Source organism: Marmota marmota, unplaced genomic scaffold (genome assembly GCF_001458135.2).
Source record: "Marmota marmota marmota unplaced genomic scaffold, marMar, whole genome shotgun sequence".
Lineage (NCBI taxonomy): Eukaryota > Metazoa > Chordata > Mammalia > Rodentia > Sciuridae > Marmota > Marmota marmota.
In genome coordinates, this window is record NW_026000294.1 from 1,211,326 (window position 1) to 1,227,753 (window position 16,428).

Here is a 16,428-nt window from a genome sequence, read left to right on the forward strand (position 1 = left end):
TGGTACTTTGTTGTGGTAGCCAGAGGAAACGAATACAATGTTGGTTCCAGTCCACATCCTGGACATCTCTCAGAAATAGGGAGTCTGCTGAAGAACACATGGGCATTAACAGAAATGAGATAACAAACAGACTTTGCTAATGAGTGAGATGCAAAAACATTTTATTTGTTGAATAATTATACAGCTTGACAGCTTCACTCAATGTCATCAGCAATTGAATTCAACAACATGTTTGTCTTTTCTGTCTAGGTGGGTTTAGCAGGTTATATCTGACAACAGTCCTGTGTAAACTGCTGCTTTTAAAACTGTTCTCTTCCCAGTATCCTTTTCATTCTCTCAATCTGCCACTCTTAAAAACTCATTTTTCTTCTCCATTTTAAAACTTGCTTTCAAAATAAGACCCAAGGTGGATCCGGAGTGTTTCAGGGTATGGTCCTGGACAAAATGACTAGCAATAGAGCCCTTAGTTAAGAACAATAATCATGAATAACAAGAATCTTAAAACATGTATTTAAACTCTAATATTCATAACTTCACAATAATAGAGACTTTTTTCTAAAACTTTTCATCAGTAAAGGATTCAGCTCATATAAACATACTCTAAGGATTCTTCTTTTGTTTACTGGCAACATAATCCTTGCTGAGCTTTCTCATCACATCCCCATGGCTGATCCCAGCTGTCCCTTGAAACACCACTCAGTAATTCTCCTGCACATATTTGGCAAATGGTCTCACATGGGGCTCAATGGGGGTTCCATCTTTACGAGTTAATGGCAGCATGACCAGGGGCCCTCTGCATCTGGCACAAATAAAGCGTTCTGTGTTCAACGATTTGGTGTAGCGGCCAACCCTAGTGAGAAAAGGGACATTACACAACAAAGAAATCAGTCACTGTACCTCAGCATTAGCTCTGAGATGTTAGCCTTGAGCACAAAGAGAAAATTTCCTGCAGGTTCTCAGAGAATGGGGCCACAAGCAGCAGAGGGGTTGGGCTAGCTCAAATTAGGGATAAGAGTAATATAGAGAAGGTTAGGGGACAGAAACAGGAATACAGGAATAAGGGCTCGGTGTGGTGGCACTTCTTGTAATTTCAGTGACTTGGGAGGCTGAGGCAGGAAGATGGCAAGTTTGAGACCAGCCTCAGCAACTTAGCAAGGCACAAAGCAACTTAGTGAGATGCTGTCTCAAAATTTTTAAAAAAGGGCTGGGGATGTAGCCTAGTGGTAAAGTGTCCCTGGAATCAATCCCCAGTAACAAAACAAAAAAGAAAAAAAGGAATAGGGAATCGAGAAAGAGAACATGGAAAGAAATAGGTTCACTCTTCAAATCAGACACCCTTCGATTTATTCCTATAGTCACTACAAGAGCCACTTAGAGGCCAGACTGGAAAGTCTGAGGGGACAGGTCTTACCTGGTTTTGCACTGAGTACATTCATAATTAATCTTGTAGTTAATTGTATAGTTATGGCAACGAGTGACCCTGGGCAGCTCGGGGTGCACCGCATTGGATTTTCTTGCATAATACTTCCATGCATCACCATGAGAATCTCGGACACCATCAAGCAGCCAGGAAGCTGCATGGCATATTTCATGGATCAAAGTATCACGGAGGCGGTCTTGGAAAAAGATTGAAAAGAAACTGTGAGCACTAAAACCAATTTGCTTCTGATCTGCTACCCACCCCTTCAACTTTTACCACCACTAGACACAAAGCCATCTTACGTAAGTATTCACAGGCAGTCATGAGTGTTACCTTCCCAGGATTCTGAAAGTGAAACTTCCGCCCACTTCAACCCAATTTTGTTAATGACAGAGAACCTTAGGTGAGCAGGTCTTTTTGGAGGAGCTCCGACGTGTTCATCTTTTTGTGGGGTGCTGCTAAAGATACACCTGGACAAGACTTGGTTTCTGTCCTCGGGGAACATAAGTGACCAGGGTTGGGGAGGGGGAGTAATCCTTAGGGCCTTGGGATTTGGTTAGAAATTCCATAGCAAGATTGGGATCTGAGCTGAGCCCTTGACAAATGATTGGATTTACAAAGCTAGCAAAGCCATTGGAAGGGAAGGTGAAAGGAGCAAAGGTTGAGGCAAGAAAGCATGTGGTACATTTTGAGGGCTGAGAAGAAATCCCAGTTGGAGCATGAGCTAGTAGTGGAATAGTGAGGGACAGGACCAGTTAAGTGGAGTGAGGGCAGATTACAATGGCCTCAAAAGTCAGTCTCTAGGCATTGAAAAGCCCTGGGTTTCCTACTAGGAAAGCAACATAGTGGTGTGCAGGAGACTGAATGCAGCAAGGAAAAGAATGAGGGGATATGGACCCATATCTGGGTGGAGGCAGAGATGGAAAAGGAATGACAACAGGAGAGTCAAGATGAAGGAAGATTTGGTAATTGGCTATATATAGGGGTATCGGGAACCTCACCTAGTGAGAGAATAGAGACGCTGCCTCTGGCAAGTGGAAAATGTAGACAGAAAGGTAGACTTGGTAGATTGATGAGTTGGATTCTCAGGAATGATGAGGCATACAACGGTAATATCCCCCAAGCAACACATGGTAGGTTTGTTCACCCAAGAATGGCAGTTCAACTTGACATAGGCTGCCAGCTAAGAGTAATTAACAGGTGCAATGTCAAAAAGAGACAGCACTGCAGTAAAGCTGCCATACTCCTGCCATCATCACCTGCAGAGTCACAGACTTTCAGAGAAATCTCGATCTTGGCATAGCGCTCCCTTTTGGGGTGTCGTGTCTCACTAGTGGTGCATAAGCCAGCAGTTCTCAGCATCTTTTTATTCCAGGTGATTTCTATTTTCTCTGGCATCTGAAAATAAAAAGCAAATGAAAGGAATCAGAAAGCAGTTCTAAGCAGACCAGAAAATATAACCTCAGGAGTTTTTCTCCCTCTAATCCAAAGTAAGAGGAAGTTTCTCCCCCAGATTCTTGATGCTAAGCAAACTGGGGAGAAATCTATTCAATGGGCATGCAAATCTAAACATTCTGGGAGAATAAAAGCCAAGTTGCAGTCCAGGTAAAGATAATTAATAGGTGATCAAGACAAGAGAGAATGTTGAGACCATGTGCATGCAGGGTTCGTGCTCGCCTGTGCAGAGACAAGTCAGGGGCAGCTAAGGAGAGGGGTGTAAGCATGCTGAGGTGAGTGAGCCGGAAACCTGTGCATAGGAGCACCCAGAAAGAACTAACAATGCAACTCAGGATACATCAGGCTCTGCTCATCTGAAATACCACCACTGTCATCAGGAAGAACATTAAAGGCTGGGGAACCTTTAGGATATTGGAACTTCCCTCTGGTAAGTCTTGTCACCAAATATAATAAAACCTAAAAACCTAATGATCTAAGGATGGGGGTGCAGCTCAGTGGTAGAGTGCTTGTCTAGCATGTCCAAGGCCCTGGGTTCCATCCTCAGCACTGCAAAACAAAAACAAAACCTCAGAAACCAAAAAATCAAAACAATACCAAAACCCCTGAATGACCAACAGGTCTCTGCATCCAAATTCTTTCCAATCCAGCCCATATCTCCAGGCTATACTGTCAGATTAATGTCTTTCAGTAGCTTCTACATGTCACACCATATCCTGTGCAGTGAGTAGTGCCTACTGATTTAAATTTAAAGTCCCCCAACCTGATCTTCAAGGCTTTCCATTATCTGGTTCTTCATGATCAAAAAATAAGAGCTTACTTACTATGTTCTGGGCCCTGTTCTAGGTAGTGTGTGTGTGTGTGTGTGTGTGTGTGTGTGTGAATAAAAACAAACTTTTGTCTTACAATAATTTGGAGGTAGTAAGTACATTTGGTCCTCTGATCTGTGGGTTTTGTATCCACAGTTTCAACCAACCAGAGATTGAAAATATTTTTAAAAATTGCACCTGTTTTAAACATGTACAGATTTTTCCATGTGTCCTAATTCCCTAAATAGCGTAACAATTATTTACATACTATTTATATTGCATTAGGTATTATATAAGTAATACAGAGATTTAAAATCTATGGGAGAATGTACATAGGTTACATGCAAATATTTTGCCATTTTATATAAGGGATTTTGAGCACCTGCATATTTGGTATTTGTTGGGGGTTCCTGGAACCAATCTTCCAGGGATACAGGGGCTGACTATACTGTTACTGTCCCCATTTTACAGATGAAGAAACAAACTGAGGTTAAGTAACTTGCCCAACTCACACTACTCTTTCCCATAATCATTCAACAGGAACCCTCTCTTGGAGGCAGTCAAGCCACAACACAGGCTTGCTCCCTCAGCACTGTTGTTCTCATTACTTACCATCCTTCAAGAACCAGGAGCCTACTTCCTCCAGGAAATCCTATTTCCTGGCCACTCAGTCTCAGCCATTTCTGTCTGCTGATGTCCTGTAGTAACAACCATACGTCCCATACATTATAACCCATAATCATTCTCTATTTCTTTCATGAATGGACATCTCATCTCCCCACCCAAACTGACATTTCTCAAGGGCAGTAGTATACATTGTCAGTACACTATGTGGTGCACCCTAGAATGCTGGCATATAGCAGATACTCAATAAATGCTCATTTATCAATTATACCTTCTGATCAAAGACGGTGCTGTTAAACAGTTGGTAGATTTTCTGAACCAACTCATCCTTATTTTGCTTGAAATTCTTTCTAGAATATTTCTTTGACTTTTCAAGGTCACGTAAGAAACATCCAGGTATTTTGCACATAGATTTCCTGTAAAGGCAAATTCAACTGGCTTTTGTATAGGTAAAGGAATAGAAGAAAACGCATGCGCAAAGGTCAGACTAAGAGCAATTTTGAAAACTTGCTGCTGCTCCTTCCTCTAGCTCCTCTAATGAGGGCATTTCCCAAGCTTCCATTCGTACCCTTTTCTTTTCACACTTGGCACATTCTCAAGAAGTGGGAGGCCCAGTTTCAACCTCAAAAAGACTGATTCTCCATACCTGTAGCTGCAGTCTTGAGCTCTTTCCTAAGATCTAGTTCTGAATTTACAACTGCCCAATACAAATTTCCAAGTGACTAACACATGTCGTCTATCTCCAGTACAATTTGTTCAAATATCAAACTTCTGTTATAACTGGTTGAAAACCACAGAGGGCATTTTTAAAAATGTTTTTTAGTTGAAGATGGACATAATAACTTTATTTATTTATCTTTATGTGGCACTGAGGATTGAACCCAGTGCCCCACCCATGCTAGGTAAGTGCTCTACCACTAAGCCACAACCCCAGCCCCACACAGAGGTATTTTTAACTCATTTCTTCCTCCCTTACCCCATGTTTAAATCGGCACAGAGACACACTAATATTTCCTTCCCAAAGGCTTTTCCAGGCAGCTGCTCCTTCCCAACCTCACTGTCACCTCCCTAATTCAAATTCCCATCATCCCCTTGATGCCTCGATTCAACAGTATTCCTCCAACTGTTCCTTACTGCCAGACTTTCTTCTAATCCCATTATGTACACCCCTCCAGATTCATTTTCCTAGGCCACATTCCAGAATGTTACCCTCTGCCTTTTCATTGACTGCTTAGCCTGGCATTCAAAGCTCATTTCTATCTGGTTCCAACCTCTATTTCCAGCTACCATTTCCACTTTAGTCAAAGGCAACACAAACCATGATTCCCCACATGTCTCAGCACAATCTCTTCTCCCATGGCCTAGAGTGACCCCCATCTCCATCTCTACTAAGAACCACCATCTGTGTGGTGCTTTATCATTTGCAAAGAACTTTCTTTTCCGGGCTGGGGTTGTGGCTCAGTGGTAGAGTGCCTGCCTAGCATGTGTGAGGCACTGGGTTCAATTCTCAGCACCACATGTAAATAAACAAAATAAAGGTCAATTGACATCTAAATTAACATTTTTAAAAAAGAACTTTCTTTTGGGGCTGGGTTTGTGGCTCAGCAGTAGAGCACTTGCCTAGTGCATGTGAGGTCCTGGGTTCAATCCGCAGCACCAAATAAAAATAAATCAATGCAAGTATTGTGAAAAAAAGAACTTTCTTTTCATCCTATTTAATCCTCACAAGGACCTTTGAAAAATGTACTAATGTTTTTACCATCTCTACCTTGAAGGTGAAGAAACTGAAGCTCAAAAATAACTTGTCTAAAGATCACAGAGACAATGAATCTTCTGATTCAAATCTCATAGTCTTCCCGTTAAACCACAATCGCTGTCCCAACTTTCAAGGCCTAATACAAATGGCACAAAGAATAGTGCTCAGCATATAAAAAACTCATGCGTGTAATAACTATCTATTTAAACTGAAGCATTTTTATCTTGGCCTCAAAAATTCACAAGTCCAGAGAGATGAGCCCACAGAGCTGGAAAGATAAAACAAGAGCAAACACAGAGATTCTGAGTCCACAGAACTCTGTGGACACTGTGATTTTTGCCAGAACACTTATTAACCCTTAAACTGCAAAACAGCCCCTAGGTGAAAAGGTTGGTGTGTGGAGAAGAAAGTACCAGACATGCAAAGAAGGCTAATGCAAGGGTATTCATCCCAAAGCCTTATATGGATGACTCCAACATTTCTACCTCCAACATCTAGTTTTGAAAGCAAATTTGCATCAGAAAAGTTGATAGATGAAAACCTGAGCCACCTACAGGCTTCAGCAGAGGATAAGACTCCTGTATGTTTGTAGTCAAGGAAGGTGCTTGCCTTGCAGCTTAGCAAACTTCACCTCAAGACCTGTGCCATTTCACTGCAGGCTGAATACTACCACATCAGAGAAACCAAAAAGACCCCAAACTGGGTACATCAGACACATGACCAGCAGGCAGCCTATACAGAACAATGCTACACACACAGGAAGCCCCCAGACTGACACAGGAAGTACCAAGGCAACAGTTAAACAGTCCAAACAGGCTAGCCTCTTTTGAATGAGGCAGATTGACAAAGACACCAAGGGGAATCTTCTTCCTTCTTATGCCACAGTCTCTAGCAAAGCAGTCTGGGAATTACCTAAGATACCCATCCCTAAAGGCAAAGCAGCTTGAATATGTATCTAGGTATCCAGAGAAGACAACTTACTGCAAGGTAGTCCATCTAAGATAGCACATGGTGGGCTTCCACTAGCTACTTCAGCCAGCAAAAGGCACAGTGACGCAGAGAAGTCCGAGTTGCTCTGTTGCCCCAATGTCTCCATATTTTGTTGCAAAATACAAGTTTAAAAATAATATATAAGTTGCCGGGTACTGTGGAGCATGCCTGGAATCCCAGTGGCTTGGGAGGCTGAGGGAGGGGGATCGCCTAGTTCAAAGCCAGCCTCAGCAAAAGTGAGGTGCTAAGCAACTCAGTGAGACCCTGTCTCAAAATGAAATATAAAAAAGTGCTGGGGATGTGGCTTAGTGGTTAAGTACCCCTAGGTTCCATCCCCAATACCAAAACAAAAAGAAAAAGTACAAGCTGGGGTTACGGCCCAGTGATAGAGCACCCCACCTGCTTAGCCTGTTTGAGGCCCTGGGTTCTATCCATAGCACTGTTAAAAACGAAAATGAAAACCAATCAAAAATAATACAAAAAGAAGTGCTCACAAGAAAATCACAAAGTCCTTCAATTACGTTCCTTTTCTTATATGATACTTCAGGTGAATATGTATTACTCCTGAATGCAAGTAAAACAAACAGAAAATTATGCTTACTATATCACATTTTTAAGGGGAAAGGGAGAGAAGTTGCTAGAATCTAAATGAGAAAATATATTAATTTTTGATTTAAGTTATTAATATTTTTGGTCTAAATGATCAGTGGTTTTCAGGATCAACTATAAACAGCTTAATAAAAATAAGGGAGAGCTGGAGATATAGCTCAGCTGGTAGAGTGCTTGCCTCGCATGTACAAGGCCTGGGTTTAATCCCCAGCACCACAAAAAAAAAGGTGGAGGGAACTACAACCAATCCATTTTATCCTAACATTTAAAAATTTACAAGAGGGCTGGGGGGGGCACTCTGAATAATAGAGTGCTTGCATAGCATGTGTGAGACCTGGGTTCCATTCCCCAAACTGCAACAATACCACAAGGATACACACAGTAGTAAGAAAAACTGGGTTCACTCAAAGCAACAGAAAAGCTTAGAAGACATTCTTAACTGCCCTCCCTCCAATCCCAATAGACTGAACAAATAGGTCACCATCTCTATTATGTTGGCTTGGGTTTAGTACAAACTGGTAGCCATGGGGCTGTATCCAACCTGAAAGTAGTGTCTTGTTTGGTTACACAATATTCTTTGACCCGAGTTTAAAGACAAAGGAAATTTCAGATACCAGAGGTGCTGTGGGGAAAGAAGGGCTCCACTCTGCCCAGGTAACTGCAGGGATCTTGGTAGCTTACGTGCTAGGGTAAACAAGGAGGGGAGCTTACTCATTCTGCATGTGCTCTCCCATTTAGGGACAGATACCTTGCCACCCTTCCCAACCAGACTCCACCCCCTTAAAGAATTCCCCTCCAGTGCCCAGTGGGCTGCTAAACATGCAATAAATAGGCACTCAATTCCTGTTCAAATGGGTGTGAGAAGTACATACCCAGTCTCACATTTTTCAACTTTTACTGCACTGGATTTCTTCTTTGAAGGACCACGTTTTTTTCTTCCACTAACAGCTGGAAGGATAATATAATAGTCAATTTGTACCCTGGAAATTTATACCATCAAGAAACTGACAGGGGCTGGGGTTGTGGCTCAGTGGTAGTGCACTTGTCTGGCACGTGTAAGGCATTGGGTTTGATCCACAGCACCATAATAAATAAATAAATAAATAAATAAAATAAAGGTATTGTGTCCATCTACAAAAACAAAAAAAGAGAAACAAACCAACTGACAGTTAAACCCCGGAGGGACTTACACAGCCAAGCACAGAACATCTATCAATAAAATTGTGGGTGAGGGCTGCATATGACTGCTATCTGAGTGACTTTATGGCAATCCCAGAGCCACTACTAGAGTGAGCTGGGTAGCAGTCTGTCATAGATACTTACTGAGGACTATCATAAAGGTATGTATATGTGTCATTAGAAGCCAAGGTGTGTGGGCAATTGAGGCTCGCACACTCCGAGCAATGGTACAACATAGCTCACACACTTGCTCAAGGAATGGCTCATATCCTCAGCAGTACCTTCACCCAATCTGCAAGCCAGACTTCACCTAGGACTCACACTGCCAATAATTAGGAACTAATGGTTTTACTCTTTCATTTATTTTAAAATATGGTATCTTTTACATGCCAACCATGAGGATAGATCCTGAAAAAACTAAAAGATGAGGTAAGAGTCTTCTCTTAAGGAGGTTACTAGGGAGACAGATTCATGACCATGTTACAATACAGTGTTAGAAGAGACACTCTGGAACTTTGGGGACCCAGAAGGAGGAGCTACTCTAAGTTTATGGCTTCACAAAGAAACTGAGAATCAGGCTGGGTCCTATGAAATAATGGGATATCCTCAGGACAAAAGATGCAAGAAGCACTCCAAGTAGGCAAAAAGTGAATAGACAGATATGGGTGTTCCTACTCTATTTCCAGGAAGATCCTTTCCACTGGGATGACTGATTCCCTTTGCCACTTGGAAGTTGTAATGGCTTGGGGTTGGCAGGCAGGACAAGCAGGCCTGACAACACAGGCACATGGAGTAGTAAAGGTGCTGTGGACACACTTGGCAGGCTTGGCACATTTGTGGGACACTCACACTTGACATGATGGGCTTACCAGGTGTTACACGTATATTTTTGGTTTTGTCCTTCCTTTTCTTTGGCTGTTCCACCACAGGTATGGATTCTTCACTTGGCAACTTTGTATCTATAATTTCTAGGTTAGCCTCAGGATCATTTGGTGGTTGGCCAATATTTTTACCAAAATCCTGCATCTCAACAACATTATCAGGCAAGTTGTACTGGGAGATAGCAAACTCAACTACCTCTTCTTTATCAAGAGAAATTTGGCCCTGAGCACAGAAATCTTCTTTAGTTAGCTTAGGACCCTTCAATTTGTTATTGTTGCCGCCATCATCATCATCATCATCATCATCATCATCATCAATAATAATTATTGGAGGCTCCTGGGTGGTGGGCTGCTCCTCAATGACAGAAAACTTTTCCAGCATCTCATCTGAAATACAAGAAACAAGTATATAAATACACTCCTTCCACCTGTTCCTTGTACATGAAATATTGGCAGATTATTCAGAACAAAATTAAACAAGCTGAGAACCATGAATCACAGTTAACAACTATTAGAGATTGTTCCCCCCACACACCTTTTTTTTTTTTTTTTTTTTGGTGCCAGGGATTGAACCCAGAGGCACTTAACCACTAAGCCATATAAGCCATATCCCCAACCCTTTTTTTCTATTTAGAGACAGGCCCTCATTAAGTTGCTTAGGGCCTCGCTAAGTTGCTGAGGTTGGCTTTGAACTTGTAATCCTCCTGCCTCAGCCTCCTGAGCTGCTGGTCCTTTTTTTTTTTTTTTTTCAATTTTACTGAGAGCAGCAACAGATAAAATAATAATCAAAGTTCAGTGGTAATTTCCAAACCATAATAGGATAATGTAGTTACTCGATAGTTTCTAGATACATCTGCAGTTGTGTTTTCACTGGTCCACAGTATAAATAAGAAAAATTAGTATATTAGTGGTGTTTCTTTTATTATTTTTATTTAGTTGTCAATGGACCTTTATTTTATTTACTTATATGTGGTGCTGAGACTCAAACCCAGTGCCTCACACACATGCTATAGGCAAGTGCTCTGCCTCTGAGCCACAACCCCAGTCCCTGCCCCTTATTTTTCACTGGAGCACTATAATCATACATAATAGTGGAATTCATTATATCATAGTGAAATATGCCCTTTATTTTGTGATTATGTCCTGGCTAAACTTTTGGTACTCTTTACTTTACATAACTATGAAGATAGTAGATGGTAGCTGGCATTTTTAAACCATCATCCCTACAAGTCTCTATCAAGTTGGAAAAATGGTGGCACCCATGCCTCTTACTCCTTTCTCCTTACTCTTCCTCATTCCTACATGAAGGAGGGAAAGAAGAGTGACCCCTAGAACACTGGAGCCTCAGCTCAGCTCTTGATGTTCTCCCCTCTGTTTCCTTAGTATAGTTCTAGGCAGGTAAGAACTCTACTGAGGGGGAAACCCAAGGTCTAAGGCAGCAGGGCATGTGGGGAGCACAATCATATCCACGTCAAGAATATACACAGAAAGAAATGGTAGCACTTGCTACTGATTCCAAACCAAAAAAGCGTGCTGACTTTGATCCTGAAACTGCTGCATGCAATGAGGCTTCAGAGCTCAGCTACTTCTCTGGGAGTATACTTGCCTTTACTGCTAATTTTGCGTATCTTAGCTTTCTTTTTCTTATTGACATAGTCATCATCAGACTCTGATTCAATCACCATACCGCTGAGTGACAAGACAGGGGTGGGAGTTGGAGAAAAGAAAAATATGAATACAACATCCTTTTTCATCATGGCATTTTCTATCTTTTCTACAATGACTATGATCCTTGTAAATGTTTGATCTGTTTCCCACAGCAACTCTGTTCCCCTTAGTTGAAACTACCAACCTTTCCATTCATCCTGATTTTCCCTTCCAAAGGAGATATCTGTGAACCAGGCTCTGTCAAAGTGTATGCCTCCAAATTGTTTTAGTACAGGGGAAAGCTGATCAGGGAAATGTCTATTTAATTGTCATTCTTCTCTATCAACTTTGAGATGCACTCATCTGAGAAGAGCATAGAGCCAGAGATGGAGAGAGGCAGCCTTAGAACAGGGAGGTTTCTCCTTAGCACAATTCTGTAGTCTGAAGTCAGCATTCTCTCTTCTATGGACAGATTGCTCTGACAGTAGTTATGCCCGGCAGTGCCCCTGTGCTACACATGGTGAAGATAGTAACTAACTCCTGGGATCCTTGGCTAGCCCTGATATTTTGGGATTAGAGGCTCCAGCAAGCTGAAATTTGCTACCTCTTATATTTTCCAAATAGTTTATGAAAGGTATGATTTACTTTGATGATGAGGAACAAACTTAAAAATACATGTTACAGGATTTGTCTGTACCTGTTACAGAAACGAATGTTAATCTTATTCCACTATGTTCACTAAATTTTTTACGGTGCTAGGGATTGAATTTAGGGGTGCTCTACCACTGAGCTACCCGCTACCCCCTTGTCTTTTTATTTTATTTTGAGACAGGGTCTAAGTTATTCAATCTGCCCTTGAACTTGTGATCCTCCTGCCTCGGCCTCCCAAGTAGCTGGGTTATAGGCATGCACTACCATGCTTGGCTATGTTCACTACTTTTAAGCTGCCAAGTTGATGGGTGTTTGCTATCCTATTAACTATTACTCCAGCCTAAAAATTCCTTCTCTTTGATTTTCTGTGCAGTTACCTTTTGTTTTTGTCCCATCCTTTCCAACCACTACTATTCATCTCTTTTCCCCAACTCACCCCCAGGGTTTATCTACCCTCTCATGCCAATCCAATCAGCAACTAAAACTGGGTTACAAATCCTATTAAATATATGCCAGCCCAACCTATTATTTCCAGCCTAACTTCTCTTCTGAATTCTACCCCTGATTCACTACTTACCTGGAGATCCTGTGGGTAGGGATGACATTTATTCAGGATACACAGGTTTGATGGCATCTGTTCTGACCAGTCAGGCATCCATCCTTACTAATCCCTGCCCATGCTCTCTAGATTATTTAAATGTTTTTAATATCAATCCTGAATATAGGCCCCTGAATTTCAACATGTCCAAAACTAAACTCATCATATTCTTCCCAAGTTTCACTCTTCCTATGATATTCCTTATATTGAAGCCACCTGGGACTGGACCAAGACCTGTGGACACTCCAGGCAGGCCCCTAAAAACCGACTTTCTTTAAATAGTTTTCAATATATACCTGGTAGAGGCTGGAAGAAACTATTTTTTTTCTCTTGAAAAATCAGGGTTTTTTAAATCATCAGATAAAATCTTTATTGCATACAATATTGTACACAGAATACTTCTTAGGAGCCATAATGACCATTTACAATGCAAATAATAGTCATAAAAATATTTTGCATCCTGGTGGTGATGATGGTTATTTAAGATTTACTGCAGGACTTTTTCAATATCCCCTATCATTTGGCCCCTGGGCAACACTCCTTCATCCCTCTCTGGTCAGAACAGAGGCTTGATCAACAGGAACATTAGTAGATCAAGCTGAAAGATAGGTCAGGTATATCCCAGAGGGATTTGAATACTGAGCTAAAGTTTGATTTTTATACGATGAGCTCTTAAATTGACTAACAATATGATCAAAACAATGCCTCACAAGATTCTTTTGGAAATGGCTTGCACACTGGATCAGAGAAGAGATCAGGATGAGATGACTACTTTTTTGACTAGTTGAGATAGAAAGCTAAATCACAGTTCACTGAGACATTTGGAAAAATAAACTGACCAAATAGATCATGGGCACAGTGGGAGAAGATGGGAGGAGGAATTTTGAACCTGGCGGTGAAGTCAAACAACCATTATGTTCCTGTGAAGGCACCATATTGTGTTTACATAAGAAATGTGATGTTTACTCTTAAATCTTCTTACCCCAGAACATCAGACATTTTTCCTTTGAGAGAGAGAAAAAAAGGTAATCAAGTTTTAACAATTCTCTTCCTTACCTGACCCACTTCTTCTGTGCTTTTGTTTTGACCTTAACTAAATAGAGAAAAGGAGAAGGTATTAGGAAGCATCTGAAGCATGGTAAAATCTGTTTCACATATCTTTAACTCCCTAACATGCAAGTCCACAAATTAGTGCTGGTAAAATCCATGTCTCCATAGGGTAGAACATTTGCCTAACATGCATAAGGCCCCAAATTCAATCCTCAGCACCACATACAAAAAAATTATCTATGAAAGACAGGATACAGGAGACCAAGAAGAAGAAAAAAAGTAAATTGGAAAAGAAGCTCAGAGAACTTCCCCTGCTACTGAGAGGAGGGAAAATAACTTCTCCAACCCAGAGAGCCCTAGAGGAGACAAATCCAGGATCAGCTTATGCCAAACATATCAAATCACATTTTAGTCATCTCTACAAAGACACTTCAACATGAATATCACTGCTTTGAGTGGACTCTACTTATGGGACTCATGTTCTTCACTGCTGCTTGAGTCCAGAGAAAGAGCACAACTGTAAAAATAACAGGATGCCTTTTAAAAGAAGGCCACCAACATCATAAGCAACCAAATGTCAAAAATCTTGACTGAACAACCAGTTTCTGAAGTGTAAAACATTTTGAAGCCCTTATAAAATTAGGATCACAACAGCAGAGGCAAAAAGAAATTTAAAAAAGGCAACAAGTTTCTTGGTCTTTTCTGCTGAATGAAAGTTAGGGAAGAATGTTAGCCAAGCATCATCAGTAAGCATGCAGAAGGCTGTTTTCTGTCAATGGTTATTTCTAATTAGATATGAAAGTGAATCTGATAGAGATCACAGGGGAAAGGACTAGATGAAGATATTGCAGTGAAAAATCAAAACAGCCAGGTTTAGTGGTGTGTGCTTATAATCCCATTGATTCAGGATACCGAGACAGGAAGATCATCTAGGCAACTCAGCAAGTTCCTTCCTCAAAATAAAAAAAGGGCTGGGGATGTAACTCAGTGGTAAAGTGCTCTTGGATTCAATTCCCAATATCAAAAGGAAAAGGGGGGGCTGGGGATGTGGCTCAAGTGGTAGTGCGCTGGCCTGGCATGCGTGCGGCCCGGGTTCGATCCTCAGCACCACATACAAAGATGTTGTATCCACCGAAAACCCCCCCTCCCTCTCCCTCTCCCCCCTCTCTCTATATATTCTCTCTCTCTCTCTCTCTCTCTCTCTCTCTCTCTCTATATATATATATATATATATATATATATATATATATACAATGTTACAGTCTCTTCACAACTGAATCTATCAGAAATAAAAAAAAAAGGAAAAGGAAAAGGGGCCAGGAAGTCTTCTTTTAGGGTGCTACTACTTGGAGAAGCCCTACTTACTCAATTGCTAGCTAGGTAAATGGATGAGTATTCAAGTCCATTTTGTGGGGAACTGATAAAGTTGGTGGTTATGTTCATTAGTTTTAATATTTCTCCAATGGATCAAAACATCATATTATATACCATAAATATACACAATTATTATCAATTAAAAATAATAAAAACTAAACTTTTATTAAAGGATTATGGTTATAGCTAGTAGTTGGGTTCAAAGTAAAGAATAGTTTCAAAGCTGTGAACAACAATGGTTTCCTGCAGTGAACAACAATGTCAGGACCTCTTGTTTCTCTACCTCATGATTTGCTAGCAACTCCAACACTCATTCTTCTCCACTGCCCTGTCAGGCTGCTTCACTTACTTCTTACCAGACAGCTATGAGGTGAAGTCAAACCACATTCTTGCTCAGAACTATTTAGCTCTCCAGACAGTGGTTGGCTGGATATCCCACTATTAGCCATTCACTGCAGATCCAAAATCCAGCCTGGTGGAGGCACACTGCAGTAAGTATCACTTTACTGCTGGAGCCTGACTACATCATCAATGATCTTAACATTAGTTATCACAGGGGATATAAAAGTGCTAAAGGAGGTGGACATAATAGCCACACCAAAGTTCAGGTTTTATATACAAAAAGTTAGACTCAACCACTTCTTTGGGACTTTTAATTTCACCCAGAGCTTGACACTGGGCTGACTGTATACTCTGTCTTTCAAGATACAAGATGATTGATTCACTTACCTGTTTAACTAAATTTCCTTAGTCATTTGTCAACCACTGTACACTAGGCTTATTCAGTAGTAGGCTTAGGAAAAAAATTTTTTAAATCAGGAAAGAAAATTCTTGCTGATTTTGCAGATATGTGTCAATACATGACCTTGATTATCAGTAAATAGTGCAATATATATGGTCAAAAAGAAATATATGGTCAAAAAGAACACAGATTGTTTGGTAACTTTTTTCAAGTAAAATTTGCTAGCAGAAGCACAAGTCCTTAGAATGTGTTTCAAGAAATCGTGTTACAGGCTGGGGATATGGCTCAAGCGGTAGCGCGCTCCCCTGGCATGCATGCAGCCCAGGTTCGATCCTCAGCACCACATACAAACAAAGATGTTGTGTCCGCTGAAAACTAAAAAATAAATATTAAAATTTTCTCTCTCTCCCTCCCTCTCTCTCTAAAAAAATAAATAAATGAATAACAAAAAAAAAAAAGAAATCGTGTTACTATTATTAGGAAATATATGTATTGAAGGAAGAGTCACATGGCTTAATCAAAACTCTAGCAAGAAAAAACTAAGAAATAACCTTCCAAGGTTGTAGACATACCGGATGAAAATCCTAAAAAACTTTACAAAGAATCTAAAGATCTTCTCCCCTTTCAAACTGAGGCCATAAAC

At 40.8% G+C, this 16,428-nt stretch overlaps 1 protein-coding gene across 1 annotated transcript; it reads right to left on the bottom strand.

Annotated features, from left to right (window-relative positions):
- Positions 1-137: 137 nt before the first annotated feature.
- Gcna (germ cell nuclear acidic peptidase) lies at positions 138-10,325 on the bottom strand. The gene is made up of 6 exons (XM_015501578.2): positions 9,712-10,325; positions 8,536-8,611; positions 4,580-4,724; positions 2,680-2,818; positions 1,412-1,616; positions 138-850 (listed from the first exon to the last, which is right to left on the bottom strand). The coding sequence occupies exons 1-6, from the start codon at positions 10,103-10,105 to the stop codon at positions 697-699; spliced, it is 1,113 nt and encodes a 370-aa protein (XP_015357064.2). The 5' UTR covers positions 10,106-10,325; the 3' UTR covers positions 138-696.
- Between the last annotated feature and the right edge of the window lie 6,103 nt (positions 10,326-16,428).